Here is a 20,811-nt window from a genome sequence, read left to right on the forward strand (position 1 = left end):
GGAATTAAATGTATCATTCCCTGTGTGAAATCAGGAAAAGCTTTGGAAAGGAGGCATTTTGAGATGGGCATTTAATGCAAGGCTTCCTAAATTTTTTCCACTCATGACCCCTTTTTGCCCAAGGAATTTTTGCATGACCCTAAGTATATAGGCATATAAAATAGTTATACATAACCTTTTACTGTTGCCAAATTTTTCATGACCCCACACTCATTTGACCCCATAAAGGGTTGCGACCCACAGTTTAAGAAGCCAGGATTTAAAGGATAAGCAGAAATTCAACAGAGCCAGTCCAGACATAAAGATGGAGGCATGCAAGTAAAGTGTAAGTCCCTAGGGACACTTCAGTTTGGCTGAAGCAGCAGAGTTTGTGGTGGGGAGTAGCACAAGACATGGCTGGAAAGACAAGCAAAAGAATGTGGACTTCATTTGGTAGACAGTAAAGAGCTACCAAAGATTTTTTGACATGACCAGACATGATATGAGCAGGTCTCCACAGGAAGGGTAGATTGAATGAGGAAGAGAGCAGCAGTAGGAATAGCTACAAGAGAATACCACAGTAGTTCAGGCAAGAGGTAATGAGGGGCTGCAATAATAACTCACATTTTAGTACCATCCTACCAGTAAGGTGAGAGTGTAAGAATTATTAATCCCTAATCCACCCTCACCCCCACCCCCACCCCCACCATTTTACAGATGAAGAGAATAAAGTTCCATGAGTTTAAGTGACTTGTTCATGATTGGACAGCTTGGAGATCTGAGTGAACCCAGGCAACATGCTATGGTAGACAGAGCAGTAGTCTTGAAGTTGACAAGACTTAGGTTCAAATCTTGCCTAAATACTCTGCAAATATAGCTTCCCACCTCATTCTTCAATTGAAACTTCTCACTCCAAAGTCACCAGTGATCTCTTATTTAACTGCCAAGTCTAATGGCCTTTTCTCAATTCTCATCCTTCTTGAAGTCTCTGCAGCCTTTGATATTGTACATCATCCTCGCTTCCTGGTTACTCTACCCTCTTTAGGTTTCTAGGATACTGATCTCTTCTGACTCTCCTCCAGCCTGTCTGACCTCTCCTTCTCAGTCTCCTTTTCTATACCTTCATCTAGTTCAGGTGCCACTAAGTGGGGGAGCAGCTAGGTGGCATAGTGGATAGAGCACTGGCCCTGGATTCAAGAGGACCTGAGTTCAAATTTGGCCTCAGACCCTTGACACTTACTAGCTGTGTGATCCTGGACAACTCACTTAACCCCAATTGCCTCGAACATCCGAGGCCAATTCTAGTCATCCTGATCTATATTTTGCCACTGGAGCCAGATGGCTCTGGAGAAGAGAGTGAGGCTGGTGGCTTTCCACAGTCCTTCCTCACTTAAATTCAAGTCATGACATCTATCATGGTCCTCTTCAAGAATGAATGGCAATTGGGGGCGGCTAGGTGGTGCAGTGGATAAAGCACCGGCCCTGGATTCAGGAGTACCTGAGTTCAAATCCGGCCTCAGACACTTGACACTTACTAGCTGTGTGACCCTGGGCAAGTCACTTAAGCCCCATTGCCCCGCAAAAAAAAAAGTTTAATTAAAAAAAAAAAAAGAATGAATGGCAATTACAACAACGCCACTAATTGTGGCTGTCCCTCAAAATTCTGCCCTGGGGGGCAGGTAGATGGCACAGTGGATAAAGCACTGGCCCTGGATTCAGGAGGACCTGAGTTCAAATCTGGCCTCAGACACTTGACACTTACTAGTTGTGCGACCCTGGGCAAGTCACTTAACCCTCATTGCCCTGCCAAAAAAAAAATCTGTCTTGGACTCTCTTCTCTTGCCCGTATAGTATTTCACATGGTGAACTCAGCAGTTACCATGGGTTCAATTCATTTCTCTATGCAGATGAATCCCAGATTTACATATCTAGCCCTAAGCTAGAGATGCATATCATTAACCACCTTTTAGATATATCAAATTCAACATCCTCTAATCATCTAAAACTCAACGTGTCCCTTTTCAACAACTTTCCTATTACTATCAAAGGTGCCACCAGCCTCCTAGTCATCCAGAGTCACAACCACAGGGTCATCCTCAGCTCACTCAAACTCGCCCCATACATCAAATCCATTGTCAAATCTTGTCATTTTTCCCTTCATATTATCTCCGTTCATATAACCACCACCTAAGTACAGACCTTCATCACCTCTCTCCTGGACTATCACAGGAGCCTTTTAATTGGTCTCCCTGCCTCAAATCTCTCCCCTCTCCAATCCATTATCCACTCATCTGCCGAAGTGATCTCCCTAAAGTGCTGGCCTATCTCAAAAAAATTCCCCTGTTCAATAAATTCCAGGAGCTCCTTATTACATCTAGGACCAAATACAAGATCCTCTCTCTGGTATTTAGAGCCTTTTGTAAGACCTAGGTTCAAATCTAACTTTAGATACTTAGTACATGTATGACCATAGGCAACTCACTTAAACTTTCTAAGCTTCAGTTTCCTCATCTGTAAAATGGGGGGATTAGGCTCAATGATCTTTAAGGTCTCTTCCCCTCTTTGAATCTCTCATTCTGTGATCCTACCTGTGCATATACTGTACCATCGAAAGAGTTCATTCCCACTTTCATCAGTAGCAATAAACATCTGCCTATCCAAAAAACAAAAATAAAACCTTAGAGAGATATTGGAAGGAACAGATGAAAAAACTTCTATAAAGAGCTCTTCTATAAACTATCAAACAAGCTATAAATGTCTGCTATTAATATCACTGATGTGAGACCAGAAAAGAGGGTAGGCTGGTCATGTACAATGATGGGCCATCTATGGGCAGTCTGAATGGCCATTGCTTCATAGTTATCCATACAATATCAAGAAATCTACAGAGAGATCCCTAGGGTAAAAATAACCCCCAGAGTCCATGTAAACATAGGAACTAAAAAATATAACAAATAATTACAATATTTCAGCTCCAAAGAAAATACAAAACAAAAGATTTGTGCTCTAGCCCAAAGCTTCTTAAACTATGAGTCTTGTCCCCATATGGGGTCGTGTAACTGAATGGGGGTTTGCAAAAAATTTGGCAACAGTAAAAGGTAATGTATACCTATTTTATATACCTATATATCAGGGGTTACATAAAACTTTCTCAGGTAAAAAGGGGTCACAAGTGGAAAAAGTTTAAGAAGCCCTGCTCTATCCCATAAATAGGCAAGACAGCTCTCCCTCCCTTTCCAGTGCCTACCACCTCTTACCAGGAACCTATATAGTCCTACAGACTTATAAAACTATCCTGTGAGTGAAGCTCCCTCCTAAAATGAGAAGCATCTTTTCCCCTACAAAAGGGGAAGACATTTGGAGTAACTGGAGAATTGACCTGTGCCTTCTGGTGACTGACAACTAGGTGGCTCGTTGGATAGAGAGTTGGGCCTGGAGTCAGGAAGACCTGAGTTCAAATACAACCTCAGACATTTACTAGCTGTGTCACCCTGGGCAAGTCACTTAATCCTGTTTGCCTCAGTTTTATCATCTGTAAAACCAACTGGAGAAGGAAATGGCAAACCACTGCAGTATCTTTGCCAAGAAAACCTCATGGACAGTATGGTCCATGGAGTCACAAACACAACTGAATGAAACAACAACCACAGCCAAAATCCTAGTGACTACCCTTTCTCCCATGGGCCCTATACAGTACTCCAGAATTATAGTATAACCTAAGGTTAAAAACTCTCTGGAAGGAGATTTTGCATTTGAGTTTTTTAGAAAGTCAAACCTGCATAATGCAAGTGGATGGGGTGGTCCAAGTTTGCTCCTCCAAGACATGGCTCTTCTGTCTTCAGCTCTCAAGCCAAGTGATTGCTTCTCTTCTCTCCAGAAAGCCTGGTCTTCTCTAGAATTGTGTCTTCCCTGGAGGAAATCATTTGGATAAATGGCTCCTCCTCCCTCCTCAGGAACCCCAAAATACTCTCCCTAGAGTAGCCTCTCCCTCACTTTGTCCTCAGCATTCTCTGCTTCCTTTTAAACACCAAGACAAAGGGTGGGACCCAGAACTACATGAGCTATGACTGAATCATCACCAACATAATGTCAAGGAAAGGGCAAGGACCTATGTGATCAGATGGATATCAGGGTTATATTCAGATGGGCATGCCACTGAGTGGTACAATGGGCATGTCTACACCTGATGATACCTTCAAGGTCAAATCAAAAGCTTCATCCTTTGACCTCGTTAAGTTAACCACATTCTTCCAGGTTACAAGTACTACACAAATCATGAATTATAACGATAATTTGAGGGCCCTTTTGTGCTATCTATTCCTGCCCCCAAAGTGATAGTTATAGCTCTGTTTCTCAGCACCAACTGAAAAAAGATCAAAGAAAAAGAAAAGCATTTATGATCAAGTCAAAGAAGAGTGAATAGTAGAGGATGGAGGAAAGGATTAAAACATGTTTGAAACTAGCAACTGGAGAACACTAAATTTGGAAGGCTTCTGCTCTGGAACCTGGGGAAACAGCATGATTTACAGCAAGACCTGAGAGAACTTTCCCTGGATTGCTTCTCTGAAGGGTAGGGGAACTGGGGGGCTCTGGGTCTTAGGGAGTGATGAGAAGGCCCTGGTTCAGCTATAGACCCACCCTCAAGGACTTAGAAAGATTTCAGAAAACCCTGGAAAGACTTACCATGAACTGAAGCTGAGTGAAGTGAGCAGAACCAGGAGAACATCAATAAACAGTAACAGCAACATTGTGCCATGATCAACTGTGATTAGACTTAGCTTTTCTCAGCAATACAATGATCCAAGATAATTCCAAGACCATCATGGAAAGTGCCATTGATATTCAGAGAAAGAACTTATGGAGTCTGAATGCTGATCAAAGCGTGCTATTTTTACTTTATTTTTTTCATAGTTCAGTTTCTTCTTTCACAACATAACTAATATAGAAATATGCCTTACATGATTGCACATATATAACCTTTATTAAATTGCCTTATCAGGTAGGGATCATAATCATATGGGAGGGAAAGGAGTGAAGGAGAAAATTTGGAACTCAAAATTTTACTTAAAAATGAATGTTTAAAACTGTTTTTTTGTGACGGGTAAAACCAAATGTGTGTAGTTACTCCCAAAACCAACTGACCAAAGCAACTGCCTTACACACTGCTTCAAGCTGATTGGTTGAGGGTGGTCACATGCTCACACAGCAGAGGGCCCCTGTAATATTAATAATATTCTCACACTTTGCATGTAATTGGAAAAAATAAAATACTATTTTTTAAAAGAAAGGAACGAACAAATTAATGAACCAATGAATGAACAAAGAGGCCTGTAAGCTCAAGGAAAATGTAAGGTAGGATCCAGGTTTTTAATCTGGAGACCAGGAAGTTTTTTAAAAAAATTTTGATAACTGAATATCAGTATTGTTTTTCTTTGTAATCCTATGTGTTTTATTTTATGCATTTAAAAACCATCCTTATGAAAAGGAATCAAATGAGGGATTCATGAGAATGCCAAAAGGGGATCATGGCACAAAAAAAACATTAAGAACCTCTGGGGTAACCAAGTGGACACTGTACATAGTATCAACAACATTGTGTGATGATCAACTGTGATAGACTTAACTCTTATCAGCAATACAATGATCCAAGACAATGCCAAAAGACTTATGGTGGAAAATGCTCTCCACATTCAGAAAAAGAACTATGGAGTCTGAATGCAGACTGAAGCATACTATTTTCACTTTTGTTGTTGCTTTTTTCCTATTGCTTTTGTTTATTCTTATGGTTTTTTCCTTTTGTTCTGATTAATGTAGAAATATGTTTAACATAATAGTAATGTATAACCTATATCAAATTGCTTGCTGGCCTCGGGAGGGAAGAGGGAAGAGAGGGTGGGAGAAAAATTTGGAAATCAAAAAATATCTTTACATGTAATTGAGGAAAATAAAAAATTTAAAAGCTAAAAAAAAAAAAAAAAAGAACCTCTGGGCTAAAGCAACTCATCTCCTACATTCAACATAACTGGATCCTGCATTTATCTGTCTCTCTCCCTAGAACACTCACAGGGACTGAGTTTGGGCCAGATACCTCCTCACACCAGGAAGGAAGGAATTAAGGTGCCTGAGACAGAAGGGGATGGGATGAATGTGTGGTTTGTATGATCCATTAAAATGTGGTCGCCAAGTTTCTTTTCCTAGTGTCTGGTTTTTACTTTCTATGAATTTTCTCATTTCGTGTATAAGGAAATGTCTGCTCCTTAGACTTTTGCAACTAAGTGTCATTCTCCCTTTGGGGAATGTAAATATATTGACATTGCATGCTAGAAAATATATTAATGCAAACATACATTTATGCCTAGCTTTATTGATAATTAAAACCTTTCTCTACTTATTATGTCATCATGTACTGGGAATTTATTCAGATGTAAGTTTGTGGGGTTTTTTGTGAGCCAATTGGGGTTAACTAACTTGCCTAGGGTCACACAGCTAGTAAGTGTCAAAGGTCTGAGACCACATTTGAACTCAGGTCCTCCTGAATCCAGAGCCAGTGCTCTGTCCACTGCACCACCTAGCTGCCCCCAGATGTAGTTTTAATTGTTCCTTCATTTCTCTTACTTGTACCTCCCAAATTAACTGAGGTCCTTCTTCTATTTCCCCAACTGGTTTGGTTGTTGTCCTTTGCTCTCTACAAGGACCAAAATGATATCACTGTCAAGGGGTTTCAGAGCACCCCAGAAGTTCTCTCGGGGCACATCAAGGAAGCTTCTCCTTGAGAAACTAAAACCAGAGGACAGATAAATGCCTAGAGAGATAAACCGAACCAAATCGGACTGAGCTAGGCTCGGGATTACCTACCCTTCATTCTGGTCTCCCTTACCCTGGGGAGAATTAATTTGGGGTGTGGCTGCGGCCTTTGCATTCTGAAGAGGGATCTGTAGCCACCCCTCACCCCCAATTCCACCAGAGCTACCACCAGTGGGGGATGGTCCTCTCTCACTAAAGGAACTTTTCACGGGCAGATGGTCCACCCCCATCAGTCCTCTATAAAAGTACCTTCCAGTCTCCTGTTCGAGGAGATTTGGTACCTCTGAGCCATGTGCTTTATGCCAATCTCCCCATGAAAGTCTAAGAATTTCTTTCATGGTTTCCCTCCCCCCACCCTTCCCTTCCCTTGCTCCCAAATAAACTACCACCTTATTCTAACTACTTTTGTGTGCAAGAGGGTGTAATTCTTTAAATAGGAATTCCTAAGAACCCCAACTCCCACCAACCTGTACCCCATTTCCCACCATTACATCACTATGTTAGAATCAAGTTATAATGTGTCTGACTGGCTGATCAGACCAACATGAGCTCAGAATGCTCCACCACAGGTTGGGCACAACTCATCCATATAAACATTTGGGGTCCCAACTATATGTTCTTAGATCAGTGTCCAATGAGACCTAAATAAATCATAAATAAAATTCTCTACAACCTTCTTTTAGTCAACCCCAGGGATGCTGGGAAACGTTCCAATCCATATCTTCATGCTCCTCAACCTGTTGCTTCACTCAAAGATTTTAAAGTATAAATCTCAAAACAGAAGTAATAGATTATGTCTAGCTCCCTCCCAATTACCAGCCTGGCATCTTTGAAAAGAACTGAGTATTCCTAATATCATCAGAGGTATAACTTTTCTTGTTCAAGAAGGGAAAGTCAAGAAGCTATCTTTGGAACTGCCATCCCTTTATCTCAAACTGTAGCCAAACATAAAGGACCATACTTCCCTCTCCCCATCTCCAAACCTCCTGAGGCTATGCAAAAAGAACATCCTTAAATAAATCTCATTTGGAGATGTAAGTCTTGGAAAAGTTTTCTCCTTTTTCCTTTCTTAGGGTGGATGCTGAATTACCACATACTGATTTTTCATTTAATTTGCTGCCAGATTAGGAACTGGAATTGATAAGAAAAACTGATCAAGTTTCCCAGTTTTAAAACTCCTCGAACTCACAGAGAGCCCTCATTCAAACTGCTTCACTGAGAGGCCCTAATTTGGAAGGGGAAGTTGGAACCCAAGAACGAAATTGAAAGGGATATAATGTCCCAGGATGTTGGGCAATGTCCCAGGAAGTTGGGTAACATAAGTCATGGAAGGGATGGAGGAAGGAAGGAACTAGGAAAGGGAGGTTCTAAACAATTGCTGCTAAGGAAGCAACCTTATTCTCAAAGATTGTCTTACCTTCCTTCACCCTGTAATGCATTCCAATGCACTTTCCCACACTTGCCTATTGAGACCCACATAATAGACCAATAATAAGTAGCATGATATTACCTCCTGACTGAACATCTCCCAATGCAAAAAAAGTTGGGGCCCAGGGATGTTAAGAAAATTTCCCCTGGGTATGCAGTAAAGAAGTGGTCTCCCTTCGTGGAGTTCTTTTTCCTTATAGCCAATCACATTTCCTTCCCCTAATACACCATGAAGTCCTACTGAGCTTTCTTCCTCTACCTCAACCCCTCACTCACTCCTACCTCCACCCCTACACCTTGGGGGAGTCATTGTACATAGAGGCCAAAAAAGAAACGACAGTTTGTCTTGGGGAATACATGCACAAGACTTCAGATTAGGCGTTCTCTTCTTTCTGGAAATGGGAAATGGGAGAAGGGATGAGGAGGGAGGGAGGATTAGATGTTTGTGGTCAGCCAATGTAATATAGTGGAAAACAGACTGTACTTGGAATGCTAATATGTACTCGTTTTATGACCTTGGACAAATCACTTTCCCCCTCTGAGCCTGAATTTCCTCATCTGTGAAAGAGACATAATATATACTTAACTTACAGGTTTGTCCTGAGAAAACCTTGAAAACACTATATAAATGTGAGTTATTGCTATCATGTAAGTGAAGATAAGTGGAGAGTACACGTGCAGCCCACCCTGTTCAGTCCCCAACTTTGCCATGCCGGGAGGGGAAGATATCCCTACCTCCCCCCCCCCTTTCTATCCTCCATCTACCCTCCATTCCCCATCCAAGCCAGAAGAAGGGAAAGGATAGATATCCAACTGCCTTAGGGCAACCCGCAGTGCGGTACAAGGAACATTTTTTTATAAATGTGCTTTTTTTTATTTTTAATGGCCAAAAAAATCTGCTCTCCGTGACCCATGAAAGTTTGTTTTGTGATAAGCCGTCACTAACGTTCCAATGAAGTCTCAAAGACTCTGGACAGGCGCTGGACCACAATTTCCAAACGCAGGAGGGCGCGATTTTTAAACCTTGACAGTGACCCACAGCTAGAGTCTGGTGCTCACTACCTGAAAGCCCTTTCCATTCCCTTACCTCCATCCCTCCTGCCGCCACCGCAATGTCCGTAGGTGTCTCTCTTTCAGCCCTCGGGAGTCGAGTACAACTGCACCCCCCCTTTCCCTCGGGAAAAGAGGGGTGGATGGGTGGAGGGAGGTGGAAGGAGTGAAAGGCTGCGTTCCAAGGATGGGGACTTTTCCAAGGCTTAGTCTGAGTGACTCACATGCCGGTATTTCTCGCTATGTCCCTTCAGTTCCCGTTCTCAATCCCGACCCTGTCCCAGGCTTCAGAGTCTGTAGGATTCTTCCAGAGTTGAATAGTTATTTCTGGTGTGTTGACCTTATAACTAGAAATCCCCCTCAATTACGTTTCCCAATACCCTTTTTTCCTTGAAGGGGTAATTGTTGCTCATTTGTGTCCCACTCTTTGTGATCCCATTTGGGGTTTTCTTGGCAAAAATATCGGAGTGGCTTGACGTTTCCTTTTCCAGCTGGTTTTACAGAAGAGGAAACTGAGGCCAACAGGGTTAAGTGACCTGCCCAGGGTCACACAGCTATTAAGTGTCTAAGATTGGATTTGAATTCAGGTCTTCTAGACTCCTGGCCCAGTGCTCTATCCACTGTGCCACCTAGCTACCCCTTAATGGGGGTAACCTTTACTCTAAATCTCAGGATACTCCTTGGTATTCTACAGATGGGGATTCAGAAAAATCCATTGAAGGAAGGTCCCTAGGGCTGTACACATTCACACACACAAAGGCACTTACATACACAAACAGCATTCACACACAAATGGACAAATTACAATAGCATAGTGGATTGAAAGCCAGTTTTGGTCAAGAAGACCTGGTTCCAAATCCAGCCTCCATTACTAGTTAAATAACCAGGAAATTAGTTCCAGGGGCAGCTAGGTGGCGCAGTAGATAGAGCACTGGTCCTGGATTCAGGAGGACCTGAGTTCAAATGGGCCTCAGACACTTAACACTTACTAGCTGTGTGACCCTGGGCAAGTCGCTTAACCCCAATTGCCTAACAAAATAAAACAAAAAACAACCCAAAAACAAAAAGAAAGAAAGAAATTAGTTCCACCTCAGTTTTCTGAATCTCAAGTTTCCTCGCCTGTAAAGTGGCTATCTACTTCACCGAGTTATTGTGATGCTCAAATGAGAAATATACGAAAAGTGTGCTGTAACCTCTAAAACTACTAGATAAAGAGCAATACTGACTTATCACCTGAGCAGTCAGATTGTCCCTCTAGATCTGCTTGTCAACATACATGGGTTCATAGGAGCAGAAAGCTCATATACAGACACACTCCTACAAGCTAAGACACACACATCCTCACTTACCCATACATGCCCATGTAGGAACAGCCCAGGAATCTGTTGTTGTTGCTGTTGTTGTTGTTGTTGTTTGTGCTGCTTCATTCTCCAAGAGGACCATGACATCAGGGTGATGTCATGACTTGCACTTAGATTTAACATGACGTGGCTTAGATTTAAGGAATCTGCCCCTTTTTGCAGTGAAAACTCTCTTATTCCCCTTTATTCAAAGGTGTTTTTGTTCATGTTTGGATTCTAACTCCTCTTCTCTGAATTCCAGGGGGCACTCATTCTAATCTCATAGTTTTGAGACGGAATTAACACTTCCCACCCCCACACTCCCAAGAAGCCATTCAAAGCCAGTAGGATCTTAAATAGAATGTGAGTTATTCCCACAGAGCCCAGCCACCTAAGCCTAGACAAATCCATCTTGGACCCCAGTCAAGGGGAAATACCTGGGGAAATATTTGGGTAGTCCTAGTGTCCAGAAACCCCATGGTAGACATCAGAGTTTTAAGGCAGCTAAGTAGGGTTTGCTCCCCATATTCCTCTAGCATATCTGTACACATACCTCTCTCTGCTACCCCAGCCATTGTACATGCCCTGAAACATCCTTCTAGTGAAGCCTATCTTTCCCAGGACTATATACAGTCTCCTGACTTAATGTACTAAAACATGGTATTAGCACAATGCCTGGCACATAGTCAGTACTTAATAAATGCTGTTGCCTTGCCTTACTATCCTGGGTGAGGTCCTCTTGTGCAATGGGGAGAAATATTTTGGGATTACTAGTGTAGAAATTTATTTTGATTTGGGGACCCTACCTTTGGACTGAGATTAGAAAGCCTTAGGCCCTCAGGGCCTGTGTGGGAGGTGCTGGTGCCCCTCCCCCTCTGCTTCAGCTGAGCCAAAAAGCCCCGTGGGCTGTACAAGATGCCAGGTCAGACAGCTGGGGGAGGGAGCCCCAGCTCCCTCCACCCTGAGAGGATCTATCCGAGAGATCCCGGGCTCGTCCAGGCCGGGCTCTGGCATAGCCCGTGCCGAGGTCCCAGGCGCACAGCACGGGCACGGCCCCTGGAGCCCTGGGTATGGTACGCATGAGACACTTGAGGAATAAATGTATTCCAGGTATATGAGACAGCAAAGTGTAGAGATGGAGTATCTTCTATGAGGGACAGCAACAGGGAGAGTCTAGTTTGGCTAAACTATAGCATGCAGGAAGAGAAGTGAACTAGAATAAGGTTAAAATGGTAGGGTGGGGCTAGGCTGTAAAGAGCTTTAAATGCCAAACAGAGGAGTTTTCATTTAATCCTAGACATACAGGGAGCTAATAGCTAATAATTGGTCAGAATGTACTTTAGGAAAATCAATTTGGTGCCTTTGTGGAGGATGAATTGGAGAGGAGAGAGAGACTTGAAGCTGGAGGACCAATTACAGGGCTTCTATTTTCTCAGTACAGTAAGAGGTTGGATCCTCAGCTGAGAGGGTAAGGAAGGGGATGGTGTGGGATGATTGAGGAAAGAAAAGGTTTGGAACCATCTCTTAGGTTAGTAGTATAGAGGACCAATTAGAAAGGAGTAAGAGAGGGGCAGCTAGATGGCACAGTGGTTAAAGCGCTAGCCCTGGATTCAGGAGGACCTGAGTTCAAATCCGGCCTCAGACACTTGACACTTACTAGCTGTGTGACCCTGGGCAAGTCACTTAACCCCCATTGCCCTGCAAAAAAAACCAAAAAACAACAACAACAAAACAAAACAAAAACAGAAAGGAGTAAGAGATTGTCTTGCTGAGTTGATGACCCAGTTGAAATTAGACCATGTAAATTTGTAGTAGACCAAATCAACAGACTTGTCTGATTTTCTTCAGCTCTTCTCAGCAGCAGAGTAGGAGTAGAGTAGGAGTAGAAGGGGAAGATGGTCAAAGTAATCCAGGGCTGCAGTTTGGAGACACTTGAGCATAACAGTTAATATTAGTAATAGTTAGTAGTAGTAGTTGTTGTTAATACTAGCAGGTAGTAGGAGTAGTGGTGGTGGTGGTGGTAATCATCATCATCATAGTAGTTAGTAGTAGTTAGTAATGGTTATGGTAAACATCATTGTAGTAGTAATGGTTAATGGTGGTGATGGTGGTAGTAATAATAATAGTTAGTTGTGGTGGTAGTGTTAGTGCTGGTAGTTAGTGATAGTAGAGATAGTCATAATTGTTGTTAGTCATAGCAGTTAGTAGAAGATGGTATAGAGTTGAACTGGTAAGTAAAAGGTCTCAGAACCAGTGAAGGTTAAAGTCTAGGCTTGTTCCTTAGTGAGGCTCTGGATCTCCTTTCTCCTTGGTTCCATCTTCCTAAATTCAGGCTTGCACTAGAAATTCTTCCAATATTCAGGGGCAAAGGGTCCATCCCTCCACTGCTGCCAGGTCAGCTTCCTGCAGCTTCTGTCTTGCTCTCAAACTCCCTCCCCTTTCAAAATAAATTCCTTGAAGTTGACCCTGCCCTCTTTTTACAAACATCCCTAGGGCTATGTTGTCAAATAGTCAGACATTTGTGAAGCATTTATTGAGTATAGACTGTGTACCAGGCACTGTGATAAGTTCTGGGGAGATTAAAAAAGGTAAAAATAAAAACTATAGCCTCTGCCTTCAAAGAGCATATTTTACAATGGCAAAACATCTAGCTACATACGGATTATATACAGAATAGATGAGGGTCATCTGAAAGGGGAAAGCATTCCAAGTGGGGGGAGCCAGGAAAAGCCTCCAACAGAAGGCTTTGAACGGAGTGTGGAAGGAAGTCTTGGGAACTAAGAAGTCAAGTCAAGGGGCCAAAGCATTCCAAGCAAGGGGGACACACAGTGCAAAAATACAGAGACTGTAGGGGAAATATTGTGCTCCAGGAATGGCAAGTTGAAGCCAATCTAGAGTGCATGTGAGGAATAAGAAGGGTGGGAATGTAAGAAGGAGCCAGGTAATAAAAAGCTTTAAATGCCAGAAAACTTTATATCTTTGATCCAAGAAGTAATAGGGAGCTAATAGAGTTTATTGGGGCAGTTACGTCAGGAAGACTCATCTTCCTAAGTTCAAATCCAGCCTCAGACATTTATTAGCTGTGTGACCCTGACCAAGTCACTGAATACTCAGTTGTGCGACTTCATGAACTGGCATCAGTCAAACCAAGACTCCTTCAATGGAATAATAAGGACTTTAGACCTTGCCTAGGGACTTCAAGTCTTAGAAAGGAAGAAGAGGGAAGGAGGATTCTTGGGGCATATATGAGCACATGGAGGAGGAGGAAGAAGAGAAGGAAGAGGAGAAAGAGGAGAAGGAGGAGTAGTTGCTATTGTCATTTGTAGTAGCAATAGTTAGTAGTGACAGTAGAAGTAGTACGTAGTGATAGTAGTTAGTAGCAATGGTAGTAATTGTTAGTAGTTGTACTTAGTGGTAGCAGAGATAGTAATAATAGAAGTAGTTGTTAGTAGTAGCAGAAAATAGCTAGTAGGGGGGCAGCTAGGTGGTGCAGTGGATAAAGCACTGGCCCTGGATTCAGGGGGACCTGAGTTCAAATTCGGCCTCAGTCACTTGACACTTACTAGCTGTGTGACCCTGGGCTAGTCACTTAACCCTCATTGCCTCAGAAAAAAAAAAGAAAGTAGCTAGTAATAGTAGTAGTAGTAGTAGATGTGATAGTCATTATCATGGTAGTTATTGTTAGTAGTAGTAATAGTTATGTAATCATCATCATAGTAATTAGTGTTAGTAGTGGTTGTGGTAGTTGTTATTGTTAATAGTAGTAGTTAGAAGTAATAGTAGTGGGACAGCTAGGTGGCTCAGTGGATAAAGCACTGGCCCTGGATTCAGGAGGACCTGAGTTCAAATCCAGCCTCAGACACTTGACACTTACTAGCTGTGTGACCCTGGGCAAGTCACTTAACCCTCATTGCCCTGCAAAGAAAAAAAGAAGAAGAAGAAGAAAAAGAAGAAGTAATAGTAGTGGTGGTGGTAGGTAGTAGTAGTAGTTGCTGTTGTTATAATTAATAGTAGTGTTAGGTAATAGTAGTTATCTATGTTAGAGGTAGTAGTAGCACTTAGTAGAATTAGTGTAGTACTTAGTGTAAGTAATAGTGGTGGTTGTAGTACTAGTAAATAATAGTTGTTAGTAGTGGTAGTTAGTAATAGTGCTAATAGTGGTGGTTGTGGTAGTTGTAGCCATTGTCATCATCACTGTAGGTGATAGTGTTAGTAGTAGCAGAAAGTAGAAGTAATTGTTAGTAATAGTAGCTAGCAGTAGTGTCACTCCGATATTTTTGCCAAGAAAAACCCAAATGGGATCACAAAGAGTGGGAAACAAATGAACAGCAATTACCCCTTCAAGGAAAAAAGGGTATTGGGAAATGTAACTGAGGGGGATTTCTAGTTATAAGGTCAACACACCAGAAATAATCCCTGAATCCCCATCTGTAGAATACCAAGTAATAGTAATAATAAAATAATCATCATAGTAGTTGGTGGTTAGTAGTAGTAGTTAGTGTTAGTAGGAAGAGGAGTGGTAGTAGTAGCAGCAGCAGCAGCAACAGCAGTTAGAATTTATACAATAGCTTAAGATTTGTAAAGCACCTTAGCTTTACATTTAAGCTTCAAGACATCCCTGTGAGATAAGTGCCATCATCACCCCCCATTTTATTGGCTTCCCTGGTTTCTTTCAAGTCACCGCTAAAATCCCAGGATCCTTTCCTGAGCCATCCTTAATTCTAGCACCTTCCCTCTGTTGATTATCTCCAATTTATCCGGCATGTAGCTTATTTGTACCTAGTTGTTTGCATGTTGTCTCCCCCATTAGACTGCGAGCTCCTTGAAGGCAAGGGACTGTCTTTTGTTTTTCTTTGTATCTCCAGCCTGGTACTTTATAACTGTGTATTGACTGATTAAAGCTGGGAGAGGTTAAGTAACTTATCCAGGGTCACACAGCTAAAAGATATCTGAGGCGGAATCTCAATCCAGGTCTTCCTGACCCCAACTCCTATATTCTAGCTACTACCTAAGGAAGGTGAGAAAAGGGGAAATAAAAAGCATCCATCAGTGTAGGATGGGGTCTTTTTGTCCCACTAGGAAAGAGGGCAGGGCTCCAAAGGTAGTTGAGAGGAGATGTTCCCTCTGTATTCCTATTGTGTATAGGTGGGGAAGGAAGTGGGGGTCTCTCCCTGGGTTAGAGGAGGAGGATCTCTTACCCAAGCTCACCTCCTCTCCTTTTTTAGGCTTCCTCAGATCTCCATCATATTATTTTTCTATAATGCTGGCCAGACCCTCCCCAACCAAAATTCCCCTCCTGATTCCCAGGGTGGGAATGGAAGAAGGAGGGCTTCCGGCTTGTGTTTCTCCCCTTTTTCCCAGATGATGTTCCATCTGACCCAGTAGGCAATTGCTAGGTCATGGGAGTGAGGGTGAGGCATAGGGGGAGAGGTGAATTAGAGGGGAGCAGGGACGAGCCCTGGCCAAAATGCCATCCCTGAGACAACCTCCCTTGCCCCCACCAACCCCCAAACAAACACTACTCCGGGAAAGCCACAAATGGGTTCATTTACCCTAAATTAGGATACATGTGGGAACAAAATGTGATGGGGGTTTAAGAACTTTTTAAAAAGACCCCATTGGGTTCTTCTTTAATCCAAAGGAAGGAAGCTAATGGTAGAAGAGGCCTCCATGAAAGTCAGTGCCAGGAGAATCCATGCTGTCTCCTTCACTCATCCCTCCCCTCTCCAGTGCAGCCATTAGGGAGGGAAAGCTATGTGAGGAGCTGGCTAGAGGGGTCCCCTTATTCTCTCATACCCACATGGGACATAGAAGAGCACAGCCAAAGGATAAATGGATCTTCAAATTTGAAAAGACTAATCTGAATCCTTCAACACTTTTCCACTAAGTAACCCAAGGCACCAACCCTGGCACCTCAATCCTGACTTCTAACACTAATTCACTCAACCCTGATCCCCCCAACAATGGCTCCCTAACCCTCACTTTAACCTCACCCCAACCTTAATCCCTATAGCCCTGAACAGCATTACCTTCAGTCTTTTTTTTTTCTTTTTTTTTCATTACCTTCAGTCTTGACCCCTAACCCTGCTCCTCTGACCCCTCGACTCTAATCTCCAACCTTGATTCTTTCCAATTTTATTTTCATACAGTGGTCATTTGTCTCCATCCTTGGTCCTTCCATGCCACCAAAAGGGATAGTACAAATACCCCCACCACCACAATAGGGCTGATAGGGTAGTCACATCTCCATGGGGCTACCAATGTAGACTTCAGAGGATTGATTAATGAAGAAGATGGTAATTTGTGTATCTTTTTTTCACAGGGCTATAGAGACAGACTGCTCAATCCCAAAGAAGTGGAAAGAAGACAGAAAGGATGGGGACAATAGTGTCAGACAAAGTCCAGACTTCCCAAGAGTGGGAGCTCAGCCCAGTGGAGGGGCACTGCCAGAGACACAACCAAAGATGAGAGACCATGGGAAAGAAGAGCAGGAAGTGGGGGGGGGGGGGGGTACAGCAAGGGAGGTGGGGGTGGGGGTGGAATTTCTGGACACGAAAAACGAAAGTCTACACTGGGAAATAAATAGAAGCCACAAGAGAGGTTTCAGACCTCACACCACTCACACTCAGGCTCACACACACACATCCACACATACTCTGGCCCCTGGCAGAGTCCTGTGGGTTTCTCTGGAATTCAGTCCACTGTTTGTTGGGAAATCTGTTCAGAGGATACCATGAGACCTGTCCTGCTCCTCAGCCTGCTCCTTCTCTGCACCACTGACCTAGGTAAGGGAACAGAACCTCTCAGTGTCAAACCTGAGAATAAATGGACGAAGAGAACAGGGAATAAATAGCTCTCCCTTTTTGTTTGACCCTGCTTCTGATGGTGTCTGTAGGTCTGTGGGGGGAAGATTTCAATGTGTGGCTGTGATTATGTCCATGTGGTATCTGGAATCATAGATTCAGAACTGGAAAGATCATCTTATCCATTTTACAGATGGGGAAACTGAGGCACGGAGACTTTTTTTTTCCAATTGTGCATGTCCTACTGTGTGCATGAGTGTGTATATGTCTGTCTATATCGCTTTCTGTGTGTCTGTAGGTGGGTCTCCATGCTTATGCCTGTCTTTCCTTGCCTCTGTCGGAATGTGTGTCAGTGGATACAAATGTTGCTGGACGTTCTGTCCCGAAGTTTTCCTCGAAGTTTTCTTCGAGGTCTGTTGAGAAAACAATTAGGGTGTCCTCGGATGATGGCCCTTGCGGGAAATCGCAGGGGGAGGGAGTCTTCAGGTTCCCAGCCTCTTGGCTTCCCGTCGGAACGGATTGGGCTGGGGTACAAGCTGAGTGACTGTAACACCAGATCCTTCCGAGCTCGGGTCCTGGGCTCCCAGACTCTCCTCTCACTCCTCACTCCTCTGGATTTCCCCACCACCACCACCCACGCACCCCCACCCCGCAGCTCGGAGCGGTACCAACGATGCAGAGGATTGCTGCCTGTCTGTTACCAAGCTCATCATCCCCCGACACATCGTGTGTTCCTATCGCCGCCTCAGCCCAGAGAACGGCTGCCGATTGTCCGCAGTAGTGTGAGTGAGGGGTGGCTGGGCTCCATCCCACAGTGTTAACCTTCTTCTTCCTCTCCTCCCCTTCCCGGTCTTCTCTCCAAGGCCCCATTTGCAAGCCCCTCTAAGCGCACATCTGCCTTGCTCATGTTCCTTGCTCATTACCAACTCTCCTTCTTCCAGGAAGCCTTCACCTACCCCATCCTCTTGAAACTTCTATTTCTATCTCTGTTTTGGTTTCTGCCCTTGGCCCTACACCTGCCCCTGTCTCTTGCCTCCTCATCAGACTTGGAGGGTGCATCTGTCAGGTAAAAGAGAGTGCTCACTTCCATCTAACCTCTGACCCTAGGTTCACTACACAGAAAGGTCACCAGCTCTGTGCTCCCCCTGACCGTCTCTGGGTGAAACGACTCATCAAGAGACTGGATAAAAATGATTCCCAGGTAAGCACCTTCCCATCCAGCTCTCAATCCTAGTCCCACCCCTCCCCAAACTCAATCTAGGTCTCAATCCTCCCTTCTTCCCATACTCCTCAATTCTCACTTCAGTAACATCAAGTGACACCTCCCCCCACCTCCAGGGACCTCAGGTGATTCCCTAGTGAGCTTCAATGATACCCAGTAACCCCAGACCATTGTTCCTCTTCCTTCAGTACAACCACAACTGCAGCTAGTTTAGGCACAGGACGAGATGAGGAAAGAAGTCGGACATCAGGATGGATCCAGCAGCCAGTTTGGGAGGAGATCATGATGCCCCAGGATTGATGGAGAAAGAGAACCCAGGAATCTAGCCCTCAGCTCCAGCCTGGAAGAGAAATTGGGGGGGGAGGGGAGCACAGGTAGTAGTTTCTGAGGTTTGACCTTGAGTGTGAGTACTCATGGCTGTGCAACACAGGGTTCTGGGGCCAGTTATAATATGGGATTTGATGCTGGAAATGGAATGACTTTAAATAAATCACTTCTGCCCTCCATTTGTCTGTCAGTGCATCTGTCCTGTGGGTTAAGGTGGTATGCTGATAAATGTTTAACAACCAGCTTTCAAAAAACAACTGGGGGCAGCTAGGTGGCTCAGATAAAGCACTGGCCCTGGATTCAGGAGGATGTGAGTTCAAATCCGGTCTCAGACACTTGATGCTTACTAGCTGTGTGACCCTGGGCAAGTCACTTAACCCCAATTGCCTCACCAAACAAAAAAAAAAAAGAAAAGAAAATGTACTGAATTGTAGCCAATATAATAAATATAAAAACTCTACCTAAATTAAACTACTTAGTGCCATACCAAAAAACAACTGGACACATTTTTATGTTCCATCTACATTATTAATATTTTCTCCATCACTTTTTTTTTTAGTGAAGCAATTGGGGTTAAGTGACTTGCCCAGGGTCACACAGCTAGTAAGTGTTAAGTATCTGAGGCCGGATTTGAACTCAGGTCCTCCCGAATCCAGAGCCGGTGCTCTATCCACTGTGCCACCTAGCTGCCCCCATCACTTTCTTAAGTCTAGAGGTTAACACAACAATAAATCAAGCCCTGGTTTGTAGCATTTGCTTATTTCCAAGGTATAAAGGCTCACTAAAAATTTAACAATTTACTTTCCCAAGCCAGTATCAGCTAGCTCTAGCACACCCCTGGGTGAGGAGAGGCAATAAGGTACCAAAAAAAAAAAAAAGGAATATGAATAGATGTGGGAAAAGAGGAGAGTGAAGAGCCAGTTTGAAGAGAAAAGACTGGAGAAAAATAATATTTTTTCCCTTTTATCCTGACATTCCTTAACTTTGTTGTATTACACTCCGCAACTGGGATGAGTAAAATGCTTCTTACCTGGGAATTAGGCAAATCTTTGAGGAGACAAACTTGGGGGTAACCCTTAAAAAGGTCTATAACCTAGCCCGATCTCCAGGGCAAAGTCTGAAAAAGCAATCCAGTGACCTTATTTTCTTGTTGACCAAGGCAGCTGGTAAGAGATAGCTTTAACCTAAGCTGAGGATAGAGTCAGGGGAAACCAGAATTCTGGGGAAGCCATATTGACATGGATGCAGGACTGGACAGAGGTTTCCAAAAGGTCTATGTGACACTTCTTTCCAAATCAGCATATCAATTAATCCATGTGCATTTTTTTCCAATTACATGTAAAAACAAATTTTTAACATTTATTTTTTTTTTAATTTTGAGGTCCCAGGAACAGCTAGGTGGCACAGTGGATAAAGCACTGGCCTTGGATTCAGGAGGACCTGAGTTAAAATTCAACCTCAGACACTTGACACTTACTAGCTGTGTGACCCTGGGCAAGTCACTTAACCTTCATTGCCCTGAAAAAAAATTGGAGTTCCAAACTTCCCCCCCCCCATATGCATTTATTGAGCAACTACTATGTGCTAGGCACCAGGTAAACAAAGAAAAATTAAGCAAATCCTGCCCTCAAGTTGCTTATATTCTACAAGGCAATGGTTTTTAACCTTTTTTGTGAATCTGAACAGTTTTTCACTGTGGATACCTTCTTGGAATATTGTTTTTAGATACATACAATAAAATCCATAATATTGCAAAAGGAACTAATTATGTTGAAATTGATGTAATATTTTTTCCATATCCAAGTTCTTCCACCTCCCAAAATCTAACTCTGAGAGATATAGGGAGTCCCAGATTAAG

The 20,811-nt window shown here is 43.3% G+C and overlaps 1 protein-coding gene across 1 annotated transcript; it reads left to right on the forward strand.

Moving 5' to 3' along the window:
• The first annotated feature begins 17,220 nt into the window (after positions 1-17,220).
• On the forward strand, positions 17,221-19,122 carry CCL19 (C-C motif chemokine ligand 19). Its single transcript, XM_043977636.1, has 4 exons — positions 17,221-17,386; positions 18,060-18,186; positions 18,512-18,605; positions 18,815-19,122. The coding sequence occupies exons 1-4, from the start codon at positions 17,335-17,337 to the stop codon at positions 18,833-18,835; spliced, it is 294 nt and encodes a 97-aa protein (XP_043833571.1). The 5' UTR covers positions 17,221-17,334; the 3' UTR covers positions 18,836-19,122.
• The last annotated feature ends 1,689 nt before the right edge of the window (positions 19,123-20,811 follow it).

This window comes from Dromiciops gliroides, chromosome 1, assembly GCF_019393635.1.
Source record: "Dromiciops gliroides isolate mDroGli1 chromosome 1, mDroGli1.pri, whole genome shotgun sequence".
Taxonomy (NCBI): Eukaryota; Metazoa; Chordata; class Mammalia; order Microbiotheria; family Microbiotheriidae; genus Dromiciops; species Dromiciops gliroides.

Coding starts and splice junctions, on each gene's coding strand:
- CCL19 (XM_043977636.1), top strand. CDS start 17,335: ATGAGACCTGTCCTGCTCCTCAGCCTGCTCCTTCTCTGCACCACTGAC. Junction 18,187..18,511: donor TGCCGATTGTCCGCAGTAGT/GTGAGTGAGGGG, acceptor CTCTGACCCTAG/GTTCACTACACAGAAAGGTC. Junction 18,606..18,814: donor TGGATAAAAATGATTCCCAG/GTAAGCACCTTC, acceptor CTCTTCCTTCAG/TACAACCACAACTGCAGCTA.